The sequence below is a fragment of the Poecilia formosa genome, unplaced genomic scaffold, assembly GCF_000485575.1.
Source record: "Poecilia formosa unplaced genomic scaffold, Poecilia_formosa-5.1.2 Scaffold93, whole genome shotgun sequence".
In the NCBI taxonomy this organism is placed as follows: Eukaryota; Metazoa; Chordata; class Actinopteri; order Cyprinodontiformes; family Poeciliidae; genus Poecilia; species Poecilia formosa.
In genome coordinates, this window is record NW_006800032.1 from 1,344,459 (window position 1) to 1,368,986 (window position 24,528).

Below are 24,528 nucleotides of genomic sequence, written 5' to 3' on the forward strand. Positions count from 1 at the left end.
AGTTGCTGTGGAAACTAGACGTTTAGTGTCAGCCCCGCAAAACCTTCCTTACTTTAATGCTTCCTTGGTGTCATGTTGAATTTGCTTCCACTCCCTCAACGTATAGACATCAGTAACCATTTATGGCACATTTATTTCCACCTTTGCTGAAGACATGCAGCAAAAAACCAGCTGGTAATCATCTGTTAACTCTGAAACCCCAATGTTTTTCCATTCGGTGAACACACTCTTCACTCTACTAGGCCACGCAGACCACGATTTGGTACTTAAGTTGTTACTGAGTGAAGAAGACATTTTGCAAAACTGCAACAGAAACACTTTTTTTCGTGTCACACAAGTCAAAAGACGCCGGCGTCTCCTCTGACGGATGACGAGCGCTAGCGCCATGATTGACCTATAAATATGTATTCATCTCATGCAAGTGTTTTCATACATCATAGCAGTGATTTTTAATGACTTGTGATGTGAACAAGCTTATTCACATGTGATCTTAATTTCATTTCTTATTTATTGTGAGCACTGAAATTGCAAGATTGTGTTTTTTCGTCATTAGCAGAACGTAAACAAAGATTTGTGCTAATTTGTAATGGAGACGCAGCTATTGTTATTAGCACCTCTTTGGTAGACATCTGGATGCTCACAGCCCCACTTTCATTGGACCACATGCTGAATGTGAAAATTGTTCATAATAATTAATCTGAATACATTTAAGTGACATAATTTTGTTCTAAGTTCTTGTTTTTGGGGGGTAAATCCAATCCAGTGTACCTTAAACTCACCTGTCTTCTCCTTCCCAGCTCTTATTTGTTGTTCCTTAATTCACACAGGTGGGGCTGACAGACTGAGATGTGCGGGTGTGAAAGAAGGAGTGAGTTAGGAGAGGGAGAGATGGATGGATGGATGTGGGAGGTGTGAGTGGGGAGAATTGGGGAAACATGCATGGCACAAATCTCCATTTTACCATCCTGGCCTCTCTCTCTCCCTCTATTCCCCATGAATAATGTGGCAGACCTCTTCACCCAGCGGTAGGCCAGGCACGGCGCCATATCAAGCCATGCTGGAGGAAGAGGCTTCCAACTTGGCAGGTCTGGGCTCGGATGCATCCTAGGCCCCCGCAAACCGTCCCCGCACTCATCCCCAACCTGCAGCGAGGAGCACTGGGCTCCAAGATGGCAATCAAGGCTTGATTTGCCAACACATTTCCAATGATTAAAATGTAATTAGCACAAGCGAGCGCCTCCTCCCCAGCTAATTTCCACGCACGCTGTGACAGGCAGGCGGTCGGCGGCGCCCAAGCCCCAGCAGCAGATGGATGGAAGAAGCACTGGGAGGAGGAAGAAGAGGAGGAGGAGGAAAGACGGGGGAGAAACATTTTGCCGTGCGACTGTTTGCATCATAAAACCATCAGGACGCTCAGCTATATCAGGAAGGAGGGAATAAGGGGGCTCTTCATGACAGCACATCAAATTGGGGCCGTCAGAGCTGACCCCGGCAGCGGCTGCCATCCTTCATGCTGTCTGTCCCACTCTTCAGGCACGGAGGCAGATTGGTGTCTATATCGGCGCCAGCCCCAGCAGCCATCCTGCAGGACAACCTGGCTCAGGTTGATAGACACAAACCACACTCTGTGGACTGGTGGCGCCTTAACGAAGCCACCCATCAGCCGTAATTAATTCTAAGGCTGCGGTGAGCCAGCAACAATAACCCAGGGCTGATGTCATTTAATGCAACCGCTGCATATTCACCTCCTAAACAGGCAGTATCATGTTAAAATCGACTTTTTGTAGATTTACATCATGCTATAATGTTGTTCTCTCATCAAAGACATTCCTGCCTTGATTCTTTCATGCATGTTTGAGAAATCCTTCTATCTGCCGTGGCAACCGTTAAGCTGTGCAACACGCCAGGTTGGACCGAGCACCGCCTTCCAGGCAGATGCAGTTTCCAAGCTCCCCCTGGCTCCCCTGCTCTGCTCCTTCCGACTAGCCAGCAGCAATTAGCAAACATCTGGTGGATCTGTGCATCTGCTGAGCTTTTTATATGAGTTACTTTTTGGTGCAACAGTGATAACAAAACGTTGGTAAAAGGTTGATAGAGGAGCGATGTTGTGATGACTGCCTGAAGGTAGAGGTTTTAAAGAGACAGAGGCGCAATTTCAATGAGTTAAATTACGACGTCAAATTTTCTTTTTGACATATAGCATTTCTATAACAACTGATGGTCTCCATTTGCCTGAAAAACACATTATGCTGCCCCTTTAAAGGAATAATCCATTACAGACTTCTGATAAGGACGCAAACAATAGATAGAGAATTACGAATCCCGCTCTTTTGACCTTAAAAATTGCCGCTGTCACATCAGGTTTCCCCCCCCCCAAATTGCTAAACATCTGTTAGCATTTGTGAAGCGGTAGATTTCCAAAGGCTTATATTGGCCAAGAGAGCATGGCATGCTTTGCCTTGCACGCATGCCTGTGTGATGTGGTTACCTCTTTAGTACAAACATTTTTCTGCGGGTAACTATGCCAGACTTTGGCGAGCTCCGTCGCTCACTGCGGCTGCGCTGCTTAGGATTCATCCCGTGGCTCCTTGGGTTCCCCCCTCCCCTTCCACCTCCCAACCCGCTCGTTTCCCCTCTACTGGGCCAGTATTACACTCAGCTGGAGAGGATTTAGTGCAAGAATAATTTACTCCTACTTTCAGACCAATATAAACAAAAGGCTCTCTGCTTGGACAGAATGTAGGGAAATTTGTAAGAGCCCTCAGCCAAAAGAGAGGCCTGAGTGAAAGCAGAGGAGCAATCAGAAGTGTTCCGGATGCGAGCCAACATCAACAGCTCTTAGAGCTGAAGCTAATGTTTGACATTCCTGTGTTACTTAAACTAAACACTTGGGTTTTAGTTGTACGGTATAATGGTGGTGCTGTGCAAATAGCGCCGGGCCTGGATAGAGTATCATTTTTCCTTGTCGGCTGTCTCCCGGGACCGGCGTGTTCCTTACTGTACATCACTGCTGCTTTGATGAGTCCCCGGTCACAGAGAAGCAAGGATTCCCCTCAAACGTTTTAAAATTTGTGATATTGCAAGCGCAAATTTCAACGCGTGTCATTGTGGCCTCATGCAATAGACCATCACAAAGTACTGCATAATTGTGAAGTGGAAGGAAAATGATACATGGTGTTCAGCAGTAACCCACTGTCTATACGCACAAGTCCATTTAGCGTCATGGGCAACACAACCAACCATCCACACACTCATACCTAAAGCCAATTTAGAGAGACCAACTAAAATAATGATTCTGGACTGCTGGAGGAAACCGGAGTACCCAGCATGCATAGGGACAACCTGCAAACTCTATGCTACCAGCTACACCACTATGCAGTACTTCAGTTGCACTTTGATGCCTCTAAATAAAATTTTTGGGTGCACCGATTGCAGATTGCGAGCCGATCACCGCCGTTTAAAAAGCCTGACCTGCCGATTCCAATTTTGGTCAATACTGTTTTTGTTTCATCTGGAAAGACACTAATATAGCGACAAAGTTATTACTAAGTTAGCAAAAGTGGGACGACTGTTGTTAGCACGTAGATGTGACCTGGGCGCTGGGTCTGCCGGCCGGGCTCTTCTCACAGGAAAATGGCACAGAGGCTGATTTTGACATTTGAGATCAATTTCTCCGATCTCCCAAAATGAAGGCAGAACGATAGTCTTCAAACGCCACATAATAATAAAGTCTACCTGAATGTAATTTAGTTTTCTGTATAAAACCAGCTGCTCTGTGAAAGCCCAGCATGACGAAGGCCTAGCAGCACATCACAAAGGGGTCAATAGAGGTCAATATCAATGTCATTGTCAATGTCAAATGTATTTGTTTAGCACAATTAAAACCGCAACAGTCGACCAAAGAGTTTCACAAGTTACACCAGCCATCACATGAAACAAAGATTAAAACAATATAAAATAAAACACAGACATGACCAGGTAACAAAAAAAGTTGAGTAAAAGAGGCATTTAAACCTAACATTTAACAAACCCACAAAACTACAGGGAGAATTCCAGGGATTTATGCAGCAGTAATTTTAGCAAAAGGTGATTCTACAAGGTGTTGAATCTGGGCTGAATATATCTATGTGCCTCATCATTAAGATATTGATTTGATGGAGGAAAAAAAAGGAAAAACGTATAATTTATTTTGTACTTCATAAATGGCTGCTCTATCCCATAAAAACCCTGTGAAACGCGTACAAGTTTTTGGTTGTGAAATGAAAAAATATAAAAGTGCTATAATCCTTCAGTTCTTTTATCTGCTTTTTTTTTTTTTTTTTTTTTTTTGCCTTTTTGATGATATTTTAAATCTTAAACTCAACAGGATTATAGATCTGATCAGGTAATATCCAATTACCAGAACTTTAAAACTGATATTTAAAACCTTCAAATGCTACCCTTACCCTCAAAAAACTGGTTAGCATCAAATATTAATCACAAACTACAGTAATCTTTTAAAGCATATCCAACTTCTAAGTTACTTTTGCGTGTTACGCCAAGAACTTCAGCTAGTTTTTAATCTGTGTCTAGTGAAAGAATTGCTAAGAAGTAAAAAAAAAAAAATCCCACATATGCAGAGCTTCTGCTCCCGCCTGCCTAAGGCTACGTTTTGCATGGGGGATCGCATTAGTTCACTCTGATCACTTATCAGTGAGTGACAGCTCTGACTCGCTTAGGCGCCCGAAATGTGTTTTTATCTTTTTAGAGGTATTATTATTTGTTGCTTTCCGCCCTCCGCTTGAGCGGTGAGTTCAAGGCGGCTTTGCTGTGCGCGGTGAAAGGACGATCGAATTGCCTGCCCTCGCCTGTCAGGTCTGATCTCAGGATTTTTTACTTTCCTCGTTATAAAGGTATTTCCATTTTATTAAGTTTTTCTTTTCTTTTTTTCTTTTTGCCACCCTTTGTCGCTCTGGGAAATTTGCATACCTCTATTCGCAGGGAAGAAAGTAATGACAGCAATTTCTTTTTTTTCTTTTTTCCTTTTCTCTCCCCCCACTAGCCGTGTGAGTGCTTCGTTTAGTGGCACCTGCGAAAAGCGACAGGCGCTGGGATGAGAAGTGAAAGAGAGCAGTTGATTAAATCATCATCAAGTCACAGCACAGAAAGTCAATTCTGCTCGCCGTCTACAATGATATCCTTTTATCTTAAAGTAATGAGCTATGGCACTTTTGCATCGGGTAATACGATGAGTTCCATTAGCATGTTCCATTTGCTTCACAAGCAAGGGCAAGTCATTCCAGCCGGCTTCTATCTTGGCAATCAAAGCAATTGGCTGCACAGCGAGAGAGCAGAGAAAGGAAGGAGGGAAAAAAGAAAAAAAAAACATGATAGAAAAACAGAAGACATGTTTTTGTGGATAACAACGCAGTGGAAGAAACTAAAATGATGTCCATTATTTAAACCCTTTTTGCTCGCCGTGTGTTTTCACCGTGTGTGTGTTGTACGGGGGAAAAAGAAGGAGCTAATGAGCGCGTTCTCACACTACTGATGTCGCATACAGGAGGATCTGATGGGAACGAATCTTGACTGCTGCTGCATTAGTTAGCCCTGCATGGGAGGCGATATAAGAGACACACCTATTTGTTGCCAAGCACCGAATCCAACAGTGGAAGTTTGTTCCAGATTTGTGGCGCATAGAAGCAGAAAGCTGCTTCCCCATGTTTGGTTCTGGTTCTGGAGATGCAGACTAGAACCAGAAGACCTGAGTGGTGTGGAAGGTTGATACATTCAGTGGTTTATTAACTAAAATTAGTATTTTAAAGTAAGTTCTCTGAGCTACAGAGAGCCAGGCAGGCCTGTGAAGGCACTGTTGCAGTAATCAAAGCGACTAAGTACGTAGATGAGTTTCTCTAGATCTTGCTGTGACATTAGTCTTCTAGTGCAAGAAATGTTTTACAAGTGGTAGAAGGTCAGCCTTATTTTTTTAGGTTTTGTTTGGTCTAGTAGCCTTTATTTGAAAGTAGTTTGACAGGAAAGAGGGTAATGAGAGAGGGGGAAGACATTTGGCAAATGTCGCCAGGCAGGGAATCGAACCTGCCACCACCATCACAAGGACTAAGGCCTCAGTACGTGGGTTGTGCTTTGCCCCTGCGCCACCACAGCACCCCGAAGGCCGGCTTTTTAACTGTCTTTATGTGACTCTGAATGTTCAGGTCAGAGTCCATCACTACACCCAGATTCTGGGCCTGACCACTAATTTCTAGATGTAATAACTGAAGCTGCCCTCTGACTCTAGATCGTTCCTCAAAAGGCAACATCTACAGTCTTTCTTATCTTGACTTTTGGAGGTGTGGCCGATCGGCTCCAAAGAAAGTAACTGGCGCTCCTGGACTGACTGCTTTGCTATATCAAGTTTAAGCTGCCTAGTAGCATTTGCTTTCGAATGTTTCAGATAAGCTCTCCCACTGTAAACTGTAGGTGAATCTTCTCAACTTGTTACATGACTTAGAATAATAAAACAGTGAGCAGGTGCTTGGAGGTTAAAACTGTGACGGCTAAAGCCTGAGAAAAGACTTTGTTTAAAGCAGGCAGGGCAGAAGGATTGTTCTGAGGTATTTTGCCTATGGAGCAGCCATAGTTAAAAAACAACAACTTTCATTTGGGTTTGTTTTTTTTTTCAGCTGCGATAACGATGTGCAAAGATAGAGTGAAGTGTGATGTGTGAAGATGTAAACTAGAGAGAAAATTTGAGAAAAGTGTTAAACATGGTGAGATATTTGTACTGTGCTGGTGGAGGAAAACAACACACATATTTCTTTAAGTTGTTCATAAACATTTGAGGTGTAGGAAAATCCTACACCTTATCCTAGGTGTAGGATAATGTGATGAGACACAAAGGAGGGTGTTTTTTTTGGCAATAATCGAGCAAGAACTGCAACATGGAAATAAGAATTTCTACTGTCATACTGTGGGAGTCATTGATTTCATAGCAGCAACTACACTGTCCAAATGTGCAGACATGTAACTCAACTAGCAAAGACGTCGTGTCAGAAATTGCCAGAGTTTCAGTCCAGCTTCACCCACTCTTCTTTTAATGTTTGCCAGTCTTCACTAAAAAAAAAAAAAAAAACTAGAATGTTTAGGCCCAGAAAAGTACTTTTAAACTGTAAATGAGTTATGGACTTTGATTTAAGCACTTTGTGCTGAAAATGTGCTATATAAATAAAATTACTCTGTAATTTCATTAATCAAAATTTAATCAAAACCACATATTAACAAAATAAGCAATATTCAATATTGCTCATTTTATAAACAACATTGAATATAAGCAATATTCCAAAACCATTTTTGTTGCTATGGCTCCTTCTCTGCGTTGTATGATTTGTTGCTATGAAACGGCCGGTAGCAGAGAGATGCTCAGATTAAAAAATAACACTAAAGGATGAAATTACAAGTCTCTAATGATGAAGAAATTTGTGGTGATGGGCGGTATTGCTTGTTTACACGTAAGAAATATTTTTTCCAACTAATTGAAAAACTGAATTAAGTTAATAGCCTTCAAGGTTATTAGTGGGTTCTATTATGAGCTTCATTATATAATGTTACTGTCTCATCAAAAACTTACCTGGAATGTTTTGATTTTTTCATGCATGTTTGAGAAATCCTATAATCTCCCATGGCAACCATTCAGCTGTTGTTGGGTGGAATAGCCGCCGCCTTCGAGGCGCAGCTCCTCCTCAAAGCTACAGTTTCCTAGTTTCCAACTCACAGAGCAGCCCTCTCCCACTCAGCTCCTTCAGACTAGCCAACAGCAATTAGCAAACACTTGGTGGAACTGTGCATCTGCTGAGCTCATCGTTCAAACTACTTTTTAGTGAAGTGCTGGTGAAAATGTTGTCAAAGGGTTAATAGAGGATGTTGTGATGACTTCAGAAAGAGCAGGACTCTTTAAAGAGACAGAGACCCAATTCCAAGGGGTTAAATTACGAAGTCAAATTTCATTTGATAGATTTAGCATTTTTCTAACAACTGAAGTCATTGTGCTACTATGTCTGTGGAAAATACATAATCTTGCCCCTTTAATGCTAACTGATGTTTATTTTTCAACAGGAAAACATTTCAAGGTCATTTTTATCTAAATTTCTGCTGACTTGTCTGCTACTCACTACAGCGATTAGCACAGTGGAAATATTTCTATGCTCTCGATTACATTTTTTTTTTTCTTGGATCTTTATTAGAAACAGCTGAGCGCGTTCAGAACATCTGAGCATGTTATATGAAGCATCAAGTTTTGTGCTCGTTATCGGTATCGGGTCGGAATCTCTCGGATCGTGACAACCCCGCTAACGCGTAATGATGATCTGCACTTAGCTGTCATTATCCACATTTATTCTGTCAGCTCTGACAGGAAACGACAAGTAAAATAGATACTGAAATCTCCTTAAAAAAAAAAAAAAAAACGCGGGGTGGGGAGAATGCTGCGGGTGATAGCGAAAGAGCGAGACAGAAATGGAGCAGGAGAGCGTCTGTGAAGTGTTTGCCCAGTGCGTTTATTGCCTCTGCATAATTTATGAGCTGCTGGAGCTGACCATCATGGCAGTGTGCCGCGGGCGGCCCCTGGGGCCGTGTGGGACAGGCCTGTAAATTGGATGCAATGCTCCTGCTGAGCTCGCAGGGCTCCCCACCCCACCACCACCACCTCCCGCTTATTTTCTTCTTCTTCTTCTTCTTCTTCACCATCCAGCCTGAGAAACAGATCAGCCTCAGAGCCAACCAGCTACCTTTGAGTTAAAGGAGATAAAGGGGGAAAAAATAACAGGCAGGGCCTTCTGTTGCTCACTCCCTAGGCTGTCAATCATCTCTCCCTCCTTCTTCCTTCCTTCCTTCACTCCTGCTTTAATCGCCACCCAACAATCCCCCCACCCCTCTCTATCCCCACCAGTTCACTCCTACCCACACACTCTGCCAGGCCCCCTACCCACAATCCCTCCACCCCCAGTGCCTTCTTCATTACCGACTCCAGTGCTTCTGTGCGCCTCAGCCATATGCACAGCGTTGAGGGCCGCCAGTCACCCAGCATCGCGCTAATTAGTTGATAAAGAATTAAGTGGACCTTGAAATTGAAATTGGAACGAAAAAATGAAATCCAGCAACCTTTTTTTTTTTCCTTCTCCTTCCCTCCGTCGCAAAGTTCCTTCCTCCTCTTTGTCGTCGTGCCGTTCCCGGCCTCGAGCAGCGACTCTCGCCGTGGAAGCGGGATTGGACTCGTCTGAATCTCGCAGTTCGCGGGGTTCGGCGTTAACGAAGCTGCAGCCGCTCACGGCGAACGAGCTCCTCTCGCGTGTTCTAATGAACCGGTCCGATAATGTTTGTTTACTGTGGCTGTGAATGTGCAATAAGTCGCTTTTGAATTAAAGTCTGGCACTCATTTTATGAGCAGGTTTTATATAAGCAAAGAGCCTGAAAGCATTTCTCCTAATTTCTTCTTTGTCTTTTTTTATTCTTTTTCTCTTTTTCTTTTTTTTTTCTTTTTTTTTGCAGTGTGACACAGAGAGTGACCAGGAAGACAAGGTAAGCCTGCTATTCTCTTCATACACCAGTGACTGCGCTGCAGGCGTCAAGATACTCAGCAATATTCAAAATGAGACCATCTTTAAGACTGAGGATTTCATGTAATTAGAATTAAACGTCAACTTAATAAGTACTAGAAGGCCTTAATTACTTATACATTAATTATGAATGACTTAATGAGGATCAAAATCTAAATCTATCTGGGTTTTAGGGTTTGGGGGATGTTTAAAATGAGACTGTTGTAACTCTCTTGAGTGGTGATTTTTGCTCAAATCAAAACCATCACTGAGGTATTTTTAGTCTGAGATCCAGTTCTTGTATCTTTACTCTGTGCCTTGTTTATCACTTTTTAATTAAATGGAAATCATTGTGTATTTTCATTCATGTAAGGTTAAAGCTTCTCTCACACAGTGTTGTTTTTATCAGTGAAGACTTCAAGTTTGTGAAACATCAAATCTGCTTCTATGAGTCATTTATGACAGTTAGCTCACATTTTGTGCATTTTGTTTCTTATTTAATGGAAAAACCGCAACTGGGAAATTGTGTTTTTTCGACATTAGCGTAAATATGGACAAAGATTTGCACATATTTACAATAGAAACACTGCTAGTGTCCCAATGATTTGTTCTTTCCTTAAGACTCTCTGTTCATGGTCTACTAATTGTTAGCTTAGAGTTGTATAAGCAGTGAGTTTGTATTACTTTTTACAAACTCAGTGCAGCTGATGTAGTCATGGTTTGTAAGCTTCTGATTAATTGAGTTAAGTGGAAGCATGCCTGTGGATATTTTGTAAGGCGACACTTTGACCTCCACAGTCTAATTCATCTATATGGGTAGAATTTCCAGACGCACCAGATGCCATTAGCTGTTCAAACAACTATATGCGAGTCTAAACAACATCGGAATGTTCTGGAATCATGCTATTCAAGAAGGAGACGAGTTCTGTGTGTTTGAGAGATGTGTTTTGCTGTGAAATGTGCAAATCAACACCTGAACAAAGCAAAAGAGCTTGTGAAGAAGAGTGCTAAAATTGGTAAGAAAGTCTCATTGTCTACGGTGAAATGAGTCCTGTACTGACATGAAAAAATAGTTTGTAGATGCACTTAGAAAAAATGTTGTTTTTCTGCATAAATGGCCCATGCTTTGACAAAATCGAAACTTTATTTTTTGACAATAATTTTAAAAAAACAACAACTATTGTTACGTTTGGAGGCAAACAGGATGTAAGCCTGAAAACACCAGTTACACTGTGAGGTAAAGGGGTGGACGCGTTATGTTGTGGGCCTGTTTTGCTGCTGGAGGAACTGATGTTTTAGTGGCATCAGAAGGAAATAACATTATGTGGAAATCTGCCAGGTTGAAACTTGATCGCAAAAAGATCTTCCGAATGGACAGTGACCTCTAGGGATTAGTTACAAAGTTACTTGAGGTCAAATATATCAATGACTTTTTAGTGACCATCACAACACTGTGACCTCAGCCCCCATGGAAAACTACTGGGCATAGCTGAAACAGGAGTGTATGATGATGGTGGCCCACAAACTGGGTAGTTACAGCAGTTCTGTCTGTGAGGAATGAGCCAAAAATCCAGCAAACTATTGCAAGAAGCATATTGATGGTAAACCCAAAACACCAAAGTCACTGCTCAGGCTACTCACACTAGCTGCATTTCCATTAACCACAAATTGCCGAAATTGAAATTACAATAAGAAATTCTCTTAATGGAAACAGGCTAATTTAAACTAAAGAAAAAATAGATAAATACGTTTTGGCGCTAGGATGAGGTGATTCTTCAGCCGTATCGAAATAGATGTACTTTCCAAAACTGCAAAGAAAACCTTTTTCACATCACACGAGTCACATGATCAACAGCCGAATGTTGCTACTGGTGGAAACAACAAAGAAGACGACAGGAAGTAGTAGGAGGATGATGGTTAGTTTTTGTTTCTTCAGACAATGTGCAGCTGGCTCCACCAAAGGTGTCACTGCATCACACAGTTCATTGAAAGTTGCGCGTCATTCGAACGTGTTGAGTTCTCTGCTTTTCTGTAAAATTGCAGACTACAATTTCCCCAAAACGCTGCATACGTATCTGCTCTTAAGTGTAAGGGGTTTGTCTCTTCAGCGCAATGGCTGATAGATGATGAGCACTGGTGCCATGGCTGAATTATGAATATGACTCATAAGAGTGTTTGCGTCCATCGCTGGAATGATTTTTAACGACTTATGAACAAACATATTGCTGTGCAATTTTAATTTCATTTCTTATTCAATAGAAACACCACAATTGTGAAATTGTTTTATTTTTTAACACTAGCAGAATATAGATAACGATCTGCGCTCATTTGCAATGGAGAAGCAGCTAATGAGCAACCCAAACAGTTTCTTTTTAAAGCTATCTCCACCGGGTTGCTATCCATGATATTTAATTTGAAATTAACTGACTGACTCATTGGAGTAAGACGCCGTGCCGCTCCTAAAATAGCTCAGTGTGAACATCACATAAACACCTCGTTATTTTCATTCAGAATTTAAAAATGAAAAATATTCAGACTCTCTCTGGTTGTTTTAAACTGTAGGATTTTACCACCACTTTATTCCACCCGTACCTAGCATGCGCCGCTTGTCTGGACCGAGCAAGATGAATAAACACAGTAATGAATTCCCTGAATTTTTATTGCCATTTTGGTATTCACAAGATCCCGGTAATGGTAAACATTAATAAAAGCTTGATCCAAATGTTTTGTAAGGTTTTGAGTGCACCCTAAAGATTCTAAAAGCAGCTTTATCATCCACTAACTTCTAACTAGAGCTCTGGATGCTCTCTAATGATTTAGTAATGCCATTTGCTTGTTGTGTTTAGACTGTGCGGCAAATTGAGTCATTACTCAGTGTTGTCGATTTAAATTGCTCCTGTCTCAGTGGCAATTCCTTTTTGTTTCAGGAAGAGAGCGAGAAAGAGAGAGAGAGCGTGGTAAGCTGTAATCCCCACAGTGACTGTATTAATTCACCCTGGCTCACGTTACGCGCCTGATGAACAGCCCCGACTACACCTTCCTGTCATTGATTAATTGTGTATTAAAGTAACAGAGGAGTGAATTAGTAAATAGGAGACCCCAACGACTAGGGTTGACTCACGTGGTCTTGGGGGATAATTGGAGCTCCCTCTCAACACTTTTACCCCCTCCTGAGTCCCCGGCACCTCTTGCCCCCTATCTGCTCCTGCCAGCCACCTAGAACATTTGCATTCTGTGGGTGACGCGAAACCACGCCGGAGAAACACACAGGAGAGCCGAGTCATTTTTTAATGGGTCAAATGTATTCAGATGAGAACAAACGTGGCTTATTTAGTTTCCCTTCAAAAGCAGGAAATGGAAAAAGCGTCCCCGGGAGAAATCTCGTCCTGCCTGGTGTAAGAAGGCCTCTCTCCCCGTGTCGGAGGGAGCTGCCAGGCTCCGATAAGAGACAGCTATTCAAATCTCAGACGATCACGCCTGTGTGTGTGTGTGTGTGTGCGTGTGTGTGTCTGAACGAACTGGAAACAGCCAGAGCATTTGCTCATTATAAAGTGACCCGTAGGATGGGGCCCCCTTTCCAACGTGACATGTTAATAGCATTCTGGGAGACAGGTGGGTGGAAGGCTCAGTGCATCTACTCGTCACACACCACCGGCGTTATTAGCTCTTTGTGCATTATCATTAGCATTTCCGTTTTAGGGGTTCCCAACCAGTGGTTTTGCATAGGGAAGAACAGTCTATAATGGAGACCCACGTATCTGTTTTAATGCTCTTAGAGGAAACATGACAAAATAATTCTGTGTTTCAACATCACATAGATTGGGTTTCTGAGTCCTTGGCCACTATCGTGAAGCGAAAACCCTCATTTCCTTCTGGAAGGTGCACTTCAGTCTCTGCAGTCTGCAATTACAGAATAATTTAAAGGCTGTAATGGAATGCATAGCTCACACACTCTTGATTGGATAACGCACTAAAACGTGCTCAAAAAGATGTCGCATTCATGCTTAAGGTAGGGATGCACTGATCCACATTTTTCCCTACCGATACCTGAAGTTTAGTATCGAACGATACCGATCCGATACAGAAAAAAGGCACTGAATTGACTGATAGCGTGTCTATTTTTAAACACAGACATAAATGTACTGAACTACAAATGTATGTGATAACTCTGCACCATTACCCCACACTTAAATACACCAATAGCTTCAAAGGCTTGGTCAGACAGGTGAAGATAATACAACTTTAATTTGTTAATTCAGTGCAAACAACCAATAAAGAAATTGAAACTGACAAATGCAATAATTTGTCTATCTTGGTCAAACATGTAAAAAAATAATCTGCAACAAACCTTTTTGCAAATGGTTCAGTAAATGCAGTTAGGGATTCTAAATATAATGTAAAATAAATAATAAAGCATGATGTCACTCAAAGCACATAGTATAGAATTCGACTGAATAGATCTGCCCTTTGGATTGAGCAAACTGTCATCGATACCCACGCTTAATTTTTTTTCATATCAGGATAGATACCGATATCAATATCGGTATCTATCCTATTAATTAAATGCACCATTAAGATCGGTTCTGGCTCATCCAGTCTTTTAGTACACCTGTTGACTAGAGCTGCTGCAATAATCCACTGTAATCAACAACTCTGACAGTGCACAGCTTCATCGTCAACTCATTATAACTGATCGTTTTTTTATAGCTGATTGTGCAAAGCAGAACTGTACAAATGCATGTACGTACGACGGAGCTGAGTGTTGATTTTGGAGCGGTAAAACACACTGTGGTTAATTTATAACCACAGTTCCCATCATTAATATGTATTGGAAGAGTTTCAGAGAACTGCTCTGTTCATGTGATTAAGATCAGAGCTTCTCAAACTGTGGCACAAGTACTAGTAGTGGTCCTTGGTGCTGTTTTTCTGCATCAACCATTTGTTCTGTTAAGTAATTACTTTATTAATCAGCCAAAAAAAGTCTGTCTTCACTGTGAGATTATAGATTGTTGGGCCAAATCCAAACTTCTTATACAGAGGGTAAGATTAGTATTGAAGACAATTTTCCATAGTAAACATATCTAAAGGTGCTGCTGACATGAAATTTTCACCAGGTGCTGGTAGCATAGAAACCAGAAATTAAGTTGTGTTATAACTTTCTCAATATGTTTCTTGTATGAAGGATTATTGGGGGAATTGTAGATAGAAAAACTCCCCCAGTAAATTCCACCAAAAAAACAACAACCCTCAAACGCTTAGGAAGAGAGATTTTAGGCAGTTTTTGATTTTTCCGAATTCGTGTATTCTGGTTTTTCTGGCATATTTAGATAAACAGAATAAGCTCCTGATAATTATGCACACCTTGGTATAAAGTGGTCCTTAGGCCACACCCTCCCTCATAACACAGATAGACATCACCTGTTATGATTAAACCTATTAAATATTCAAGTTTATCCACTTTGGAGTTTGGAAATTTGCCCAAATGATGATAAAATGCTAATTTATCCACTAATTGTGCACACAGTTTAGAGGAACTGTTGTAATTTATCTGCACTTGAGCTCTTTCATTTTAAAATACATGCACTGGATTATAAATTGTTTTAACAGTGGTCAATTTCCCCACCTTTGTAATATCATCAAGAGCTCTCAGACCCTCTTTGTCTGAACTTGCTAGTGCTCAAGTGACTTTTTCCCTCTCTCATAAGTGGCGCCTCGAAAATGTCAGTCAGACGCTTTGGTCTGAACCAGCACCAAGTAGCTGATCCGCTGACTCGCTCTTCCTCGTCTCGGTTTCATTTCTCCGCACGATATTAAACCGCACCTTCCATAAGCACTATTTACCTTCTGTATCAGCAGTCACTAGCTAGCTGTAAATTGTGTTTTGGAAACGTTTTGCATCTCGTTAACGGCTGCGCGCGCAGGGGGCGCCGTAATTTGCCGCGCTCTGCCCTCGTTGAAAGCGAGGTGCTCTTAGAGCAGGCGCGAGGAATCTGTTTGTCCTTGACATAAAATAAAGATCTGAACTGGTAATATATTTGCTGTTTCTCTTCCTTTATTGTTTTGCTGTGTTTGCCCTCAGGCAATTACACCAGACGAGTTGTGTTTCTCAATCACTCAGTAGCACTGTACATAAAACAGTTTTATCTCCTCCTCCCACCTCCACTCCTCCCCCCTCCCTCTTTTCACCGCAGTGGGAAGGATGAGTAATAAAAAGGAGAGAGCAACTTGTCAGCGTTAAAAGATTATGTGTTTTGCCCCCCTCCAAAGGAAGAGAGTAGTGTTTACAGGCTTGAGTGGGTGCTCGCTAGGCCGAGGCTGAGGCTGATTGCACTAGAGTACCCTGTCAGCCAGTGATTTGTCATGTACTTTATCATCCTTGTCACTCTGCAGAGCGTTGTCATAGGTAACGTTCCCGCCTGCCCGACCCCTCCCACTCCTCTCTTTGTGCTTTGTACCCAGTCAGTGCAGGAAATTTGTATTTACTTTGGGGGAGTGTAATTTGTTCCTCATGGATAATATGACCCTTAGCGGAGCCGGATCACGGGTTAGTTGAAGTGATATTTTCCGGTAATGGTAGTCGTACATCATGGCTGTCAGGCCGGGTTAGGAGGCGAGCACATTACAGCTCCATTTTAGCACTGCAGGCATCTGGGATTATTTTCCATAACCAAGTATGACATGACCGCTCTGCGGAGTGCATTAAATTTTTACTAGCTTTTTTCTTTCTCTCCTCCCTCCCCCCACCAACTTATGTGTGGGGGAGGGGGGGTTCTTCTCCCCCGCCCCCTCCAGTCTAGGTCTAGGGGCTGCCATGTTGATGGATGCCCCCGGAGTCCCAGTAGTCCTGGCCAAGGTTAGCGGGTGTCACAGACCTACACTGCTCCCCTCCATCCAATAACCAGCAAATCCCCGCTCCCTCTGAGGCGCACGCCGCCGAGTCCGAGCCCCGGCTCACGTCTACACCCACATACAAAGAAGTAATTCAAAGACAAATAGGAAACAGGAATGTTCCTTTGTAATATTCCACTTTAAAGGGGCAGTATTATGAGTTTTACAGGCACATGGTGCTATTTTATAGCACAATCAGTTAACTATGCTACCTTGAGTTGTTATAAAAATGCTGTATACTGTCAAAGCCCAAACGGTTTGACGCTAGTCATACACTTTAAAAGACTGTTATCCATCATAACCATTACCAAACTGTATGTAAACTTTTGAATTTGAGAAGATTTGCAAAAAAAAAAAAAAGTTCTCGGCAAATTTTCTTGCATTTGGCAAATAGAAATAATTTTGGTAATTCTAATTTATCTAAAACAAGAGAGTTTTGGACAAATTTAACTTAAGGCAGTGAGGAAAAAAATGTGTTTGCATCTTTTTATTCAGTTTATGTAAATATCAACTGCAACCAGATATGTCTTAAAATAAATTTGACTTTGTATTTTAACTCCTTGGAATTGGACCTCTGTCTCTTTAAGAAACACCTGCTCTTTTTGAAGCTCCGCCTTCAGGGAGTCATCACAACATCACTCCTCTATTAACCCTTCAATGAGATGTATGCTCGTAGAAGCTCGTATAATGATTCACAGTTCCACCAGGTGTTTGCTAATTGCCACTAGCTAGTCTGAAGGAACTGATGGGGGAGTTGAGAGGGAGGGGCGGTGTGTGAGGCAGAAACTTGGAAACTGCGACTCCGGGGAGGAGCTGCACTTTGAAGGCAGCACTTAGTCCTACCACGTGTTTTGCACAGCTGAATGGTTGCCATGAGAAACTATCTCATGATATAAAGCTCAAAAAGTTGTTTAACATACCACCGCCCAATTCCGCGTGTCAAGAGAAGAAAAATGCACCTTAAGATTTCTTTTCCGCGTTACGTTTTCAAGAGAGCGTTCGACTAAAAGAGATAGATGGGCTTTGAGGAAATGTCTACATCTTCATGAATAAAACTGTGTTCATGTTGAAGGGTTTGTGTTGCATCCCTTAGTTTGTAATTCTCCTGTTCTTTCCTCGTCCGTCCTGATCGCCTCTCCTCTCCTGCATTTTGATTCCCCGTCTCCTTGGCAGCAAGGTCAGCAGTGTAAATGCCACCTCTTGCCATTGACAAATGGCCACCCTCCTGTCTGATAATCACTAAGGTCTCAGAGGTGGGCGAGCAGGCGGAGCTCATTAGGGCGCCACAGATGAGAAATTAATGTGGAGATTCCGGGCCTGGCAGAGATCCACATGCACAGGCCTCGGTGGGGGAGGCAGGTGAGCAGGGGGGGAGGGTGGATGGATGGACCCTGTCTGATGGATGAGCGGGTCAGCTGGCAGTGGCACTCCCTAGACAGTCCCACACATACGCCGATGTACGCCAACCTTGTCCGCCGATTAAAATCTCTCCTCCTTCACATCAGCGCAGCGCTGACATTGTTCCAGGTCAAGAGTGAGGGTCGGAGCGGAAGTATTTCACCCCTGGAGTGACACGCCCATAATTAAATGGAACAAAGTCTACGCCACCGGTTCCCAGAGGTGGGGTCAGGACCTCGCCGGTGGTGGCAAATGCACAAATGAGGGCGTAAGGCTTGCTTCACGAATCAAGTACAAAGAATAAATGAAATTTGTAAAAGTATGAATATATATACATGTCTATACATTATACCACATTATAGCATGTGATTAATCTAAAAAGTTTAATTCGTCAATATTACATAATGCAGATTGATCGCATTGCCATGAACAAAATACCTTCTTTTAATCTGAATATGAAAACCTGGAAAACAAACATTTTTATGTGTTTGCACATTTATAAACTCCCCATGTGTATGCTTTTGGAAACATTTCAAGCTTACAAAGTTGCACATAGTGATTAATCGTGATTAAGTTTCTCAGTATTTAGTAAGATTGAACTTATTTGATTAGGACAAATAATCAAATAATTAATTACCATGATCAGTTGCTATTAATTGTGGTAATTAATCAGCATTAATACAATTTATGGCAGTGTAAATATGTAGGAATTGGAACTATAGCTACATTTCACCCTTTCATCCTAGTTTGCTGGAATTCTGACCCATTCATCTTGATGTAGCTGCTGGAACTTAGTGAGGTTTGTATGGTTCCTCACTCATCCACGTCTTTTCAGACTTTCTCTCTAAGACTGAAATCAGGACTTTAACTTTTTTCTCCCTATACCACTTTGGAATCCCTTTGGCTGTATTCTTCAGGTCATTGCCCATTTGGAAGACCAATATGAACCCCAGCTTTAACTTCCTGGCTGATGTCAGGACATCATGTTCATTTCTCGTAATGGCATGTATTTTCTGTAGTGCACCAGTTCATCCTACCAAAACAGCCCCCACAATATGATGAGAAATAGAGAAAAACAGATCCCTGTTTTTCCTCTAAATGTACGGTTGGCCATTATTGCCTAACAGTTCCACCTTAGTTTCATCAGACCACAGGGCATGTCTGCTGTCTGATTTAAATTATGCTAAGTGTAGGGCATAGAACAATTACCTTAATAATTTCCCATAATTTTTTCTCATAACTTATGTAGGTGTTAAAATAAATTATACTGATCTTAAAAATATCATACAAAGTCTTATGCTGAACCTTCTAAAACCTTTAATCTATTTCAATATCTCTCAAACTCAGATATAAAAACAGATCAACAGTTAATCTTGTATAATATTTGTTTTACTACTCACTATTCCAGTCTTTGAATTTAGTACATCTGAAAAGTAAAATGATGCTGTAACATTTGACTAATGACCAGTCACCACTGACATTGAACACAACACTCTAATATCAATTAGTTCAATTAGTTGGGCTGTCTGCTCCGGTAGCCAACTCAGTTTGTAGCATACCAACAAAACAGCAATACTTTAATAAACGTGATAAAAATGTTTTCTGACCTTTAACCTCCTGCAACACCATCAATAAAAATACTTTAATCAGGAACAGAGAAAGTTTTATAGCATTATTAGGCAGATAGCTAGGTTTTTGAAAGTTTAGCGTACCTTGAAACCACTGACCGACCAATGCCTAACCCAGTCCTTTGGACATTACTGCCATAAGTGTCACGTCGCAAAACCTGATCAGTTCTGTTCCTGCTAATGTACTGCTACTATACCCATTTATTTATGTAAAATCTTTTATTAAAAATAGGTACAAATACAGCAGCAGCTGGAAGGGAGCCGAGCAAATGTTTCCGCATCTATAAAAAGCATCACCATTGCCTTTTAGATTGCCTCCCGATTCTTTGTGATAGCTTACAGAATAGCTGTTGGTGGTGAAACACAACGTTGTCGGGGGTACGGCTTTTACCTTGAGACGTGATATTATACAGGCCCTAATGCGTTACACTTGCCTCTGGAGTGCTCTACCTCCCCATTCATTTATGGCCAACAATAAAATGTAATAATGCACATGTTTGAATAGGACAAGGGTGCCAAGTCCTTGAAATTGAATGGATGGGGGAAAAAACAGTCACAGCAGTGAATCATGCTTCTAAGGCAGTGATTCAATTCCCAGAGCAAGCTGAGAACAGAGGGAATGGAAAATAATTCCATCAGCAACAAAAGCCATACATATGCTCTTTGACGGATATGTGGAAAGGAGAGAGAGAGAGCGAAAAAAAGCTTTTCTTTCTATTTTTCTGACTTGGACCTGAACGTCTAAAGAAAATGTTTCCATGCGCATTACATCAAATCATGTATAAAACTGTCACTAAACAGAAGCCTCACATAAAGTCAAGCATTTATTTTAAGTGGCTTAAGGTGTAACTAGACATTTAGGTAGCAATAATGCAGTTAGTAAAACACCAAGTATTTTACATCAAAGTGTAATACTTTTTTCCAGCTGCTGTTAGCTTATGACATTGAGACGCTTGTTTTGAAGTGAGAAGTAGTTCTTCTGGCAGGTTGTTTGGTAGACAGAGTCAACGAATAAAGACTTTGCTTAAAAAATGACAGACAACACAGGAAAAAAATGAATTCTATGACTGGCTAACTGTTAGCAACTAACGAGGCTAACGTTAACACCTGCCTTGTGGCTTCCTGTTAGCACTGAACACAATTAGCACTTGTTCTGCAGCTTTTAACCTCTGAGCCCAAAATAACAGTAAAATAGTCTTTTGACCTTATTGGTCAACTATGCAAACGTGTAAATGGGGTATAATGCCAACACTTACTGCCTCTGTTTGTTGTTTTTATCTGTTTTGAAGTACAAAGATTTAGAATGATTAAAAATGTCATTATATTAATTGTTTTTGTTAATTATTTAGTTCATAAAAGGGATCCCAAAGTAAACAATTTGCTGTCTACATTGACATCTTGATGTCAACTTAGGAAACCTGTGTCCTAAAGGCCCATTTCTTTAGTAGTCTGGTTTCATTTGCCCATCTCTACTATAAAATGAAAATACATAGACTATAACTCTTTAAGGGGCGTGGCTAGAAACTCCTCCGTGTTCATCTGTGTTATACGCATGAGATAGGTATGCGAGATACGCCGCTGTCTTTACGTTGCGTCCTATCACTACATCATGCTCATCCTGTATTAAGCCTTAGAGGAAACGCACATCAGCAACTTAAGATACAAAGGATAAAGTGGGCTCTCCTGGGTGGAGCGATCCTTTTCATATCTGCTCTGTTTGGAAGCGTTAACGCTGCTGATAAAACCATCTAAGTCTTGGAATCAGTAATCTATCCTGTCTCTTGGTCTATTGTGCACTGAAGATACCAAATCAATTGGCATTGCTTATGGTTTGGGATGATGAGATGGCTGATGGACGTAATATTGGCAAGTCAACTTCATTCCTCCTATTCCATGTCTGGACCATTTAGCTAATTGCAAGATATAAAGAACACTTAAAAACAAAGACACTGTCTTTGTTTAGTTTTAAAATACTTCTATTTTTGCCATGTTGCTGTGAACCAAATGTTGTATATCGTCTCGTCTCAACTTCACAGGTCGACGTATCCTGTAAAGTTTATTCTTATGATCCTTTTTGGTAATTGGTACAAGAACCTAACCTACTTAGCTATGCTTTTAATTTCGCCCTGTTGCCACTACTGGTCCAGCAGCTTGTGGAAAGCAATCCTCAAACATGCTGACTCAGACTTAACTACAAATTTCAATATCGCTGAATTGCAAAAATTTAGAACCGACCTCGGACTGCGCGGTTCGCCACGTGCGCTAATGATAACCGAGCCGAAAGCTGCCGGCTGGAGGAGTGCGAAGCAGCGCAATGTGCAAGCAGAAGCCTTTGGGTCGTGTTATGGCCGCTGTGTCTGTGACCGATCAAAAGTAAGCAGCACCCCGGCTCCTCGGGTGTCGGTCCTCATCTCTATTTATGAGGCAGCGTTGCCAGTTACCAGTCTTTAATAATGCATGGACTAAGACCTCGGGTTCAAACCTGTGTCTTAGGAAACAGGACACTCGGAAAGGAAAAGAAATACTAATATTCCTCGTTGCTATGCAGGAAGCCCTTTGCAGCCACCTATGTCGGTTCTCTCCCACTCTGTCTTCATCCCTCATTGTTTCTCCGTCTCCCTCTCTCTCTCCCTGCTGAGAAAGGTTAAATTTTCTGACTGCGCTCGCTGAATGTCAGTCAAGGCCCGCCTCACCTGCACCAGCCCTCTGCCCCTTCGTTGGCCTTTTGTCAAGCTGATGATTTTTGCAGGCGGGCTGCCTCTGAAATGACTGTCTCTCTGTCTCCACACTGCAGCCTTAGCTCACAGATAATGGCTTTATAAACATAGCCAAGTCTAGACTTCTTCTGCTTTTTGTCAAGGTGGCAAACCCAGAGTTCTTGTGTTTAGTGATGCTCTGGTATTTATTCAAGAGACAATGCACAAGAACATGAATAAGTGAAAGGACTGTTTAGTGGTACTAGTAGTAGATATTGTAGTATTTTTGATTAATATACTACAATAGCTTCTGAAGATCATTATAAAAATAATCATGTTTGAAACTACATTTTAAAATCTGAGCTTATAATTCAAATTGGGTTTTTCTGTCTGTTGTAGATGCATCAATGAACACATGACTATTATACACAGGAAGGATGTATAGATTTGGAGTCAGAAGTTTACATACCCCAGTCAAAGACATGAGTATCATTTTAATTTTGAGTTGTTACAAATGATGACACATATAAATCTCTCTTTTTTTTCCCAGTTTGGAGAGATGAAACCTGCCTATGTTTTGGTTATTATTAGTGGCGGGAATTGATTAAAATTTTAATGAAGTTAGTTGCAGGGTTTGTAATTAATCAATATTTTAATTGTATTTTAATCGAAAACCACATTTGAGCAGAATAAACACTTTCAAAAAGACTGTGAATGCCAACATTAGCATTGAGGGTGTCATGTTTTGCATTAAGATGCTATTTTAGGCTTGAATAGCTTCACTGATAGGCCAACCCCTCATAGCACAACTTGTACACAGCAAAAACATTTTCCAGGAAATTTGAATGTGTATTCACACCCAAAGCAAAACGTACCAGAATTTGTTTGAAAGCGGACTGAGACCACTCAAAAACAAAAAAGAAAAAAAAATGGATCTGCACCAGTGTATTCACACTCGTACAAAATGTCCGGACCAACAGGGGAAACTAACTCTGGTCTGAAGTGAACCAAATGTGTCAGGTAGGAATGCCCCCTTAAATCGGTTTGCTTCCAGGCATAGGTAAAGGTTTTGATCGTAATCCCTAAATTGGTTTAATTAGTCAAACATCCTTCATTCCTCTATTCACTTTGTGCAACTCTAGGGTTCCACAGGCAGTCACAGAGCCTCAGCATAATGTGGCTGCCACCAAGTTTTGAGTTGTGTCATCATTCCACCCTTAAAAAAGAATGTTTCAAATAAATCACCAAAAAAAATGTAAACTTCTCACTGGCACTGTAGCTGACCTCTTTATCAAATAACTCTAACATCCTGCTGTGTTAGTCACCAGAGGCTTTAGGTTAACTCACAGGATGATGCTGAGTTTGATGTCGCCACATCCATGGCAACGGCCACAAAACAGCCCTAATGATATCAGGAGCCCTGCAGAGGCTCTGCATACTGGTGGCTCCTAGGCTCAGACCCCTAACCCCTCCCACTTCCTCTCCTTTCAACCACCACATCCACCACTCGTTAGAGCGAGTGTAATTAGGTGGCTGAGCTTGTTGCAGGTAGCCCAGGTCACAGAGGCATGTCCAACCCTTGTCCTGATTGCTCCTTGGGGGATTATTGACAAAACACAAGGAGCATTGCGTGTTGGACTCTAATTATGTGTACAAGACATAGATGGCCCCGGGGAAATTAAATGAAATTCCCCATCCTGATGGGTCCTCTACTCGGGGGATCCATTCTGGCTCTTATTAAGCTCAGCCATTGTCTGCCTTTATGAGACTGTTGTGTGGAGCTAGGCACCAGCTAAATGCTTTTAAGTGTCTCTCCTTTCACAGCGGCAATACATCAGTGACTCATGGTGGAAAATTGCCTGTCGATTTTGATCTACGCTGAAAGGAGTGTAAGCAATAAAGCTGCAAATATATTTAACTAATGCTCGCTAATGTTTTAAATATAGTGTGTGAAATGGAACAGCTGCATGGTATTTCATTGTGTAGTCCTTTACTCTGTCTCTCTCTGTGGCTCAGTCTGAAACACCTCTGTTCGGATCTCCTGGAGCCCAGATGCTGGGCCGGACCGGGTGGTCTCCCGCCTGTTCAAATGAAGTGATAAGGGGTCTCACCCAGAACCCAGATAACACAAGGCCTAAGTGGCACAGAGAAAGCTTATGGAGATGAATGAATTAATGAGGCAGGCTGACAGATTCTTAAGAAGCCATGTAATAAGGGATAAATCAAAAAGCAAGCATTTTGCCTCTCGTTGATTTCAAATTAAACCAAAAGGATGTGGTGAAACCTCCCAGGAGAGGGCACACATTGAGATATATATGCTTATCAATGTCTATGAGGTAGGCTATATAG

At 41.6% G+C, this 24,528-nt stretch overlaps 1 protein-coding gene across 13 annotated transcripts in view; it reads left to right on the plus strand.

Annotated features, from left to right (window-relative positions):
• Positions 1-24,528, plus strand: part of auts2a (activator of transcription and developmental regulator AUTS2 a) — a 335,460-nt gene that overhangs the window by 200,859 nt on the left and 110,073 nt on the right. For 12 of the 13 annotated variants that reach the window (XM_016674296.1, XM_007557979.2, XM_007557978.2 and 9 more), the window contains one exon: positions 9,523-9,552. The exons of the other annotated variant lie outside the window; for it this stretch is intronic. In XM_016674296.1, the coding sequence (XP_016529782.1) occupies positions 9,523-9,552 (30 nt within the window). The remainder of the gene's footprint in view (positions 1-9,522; positions 9,553-24,528) is intronic. 13 annotated transcript variants of the gene reach the window in all.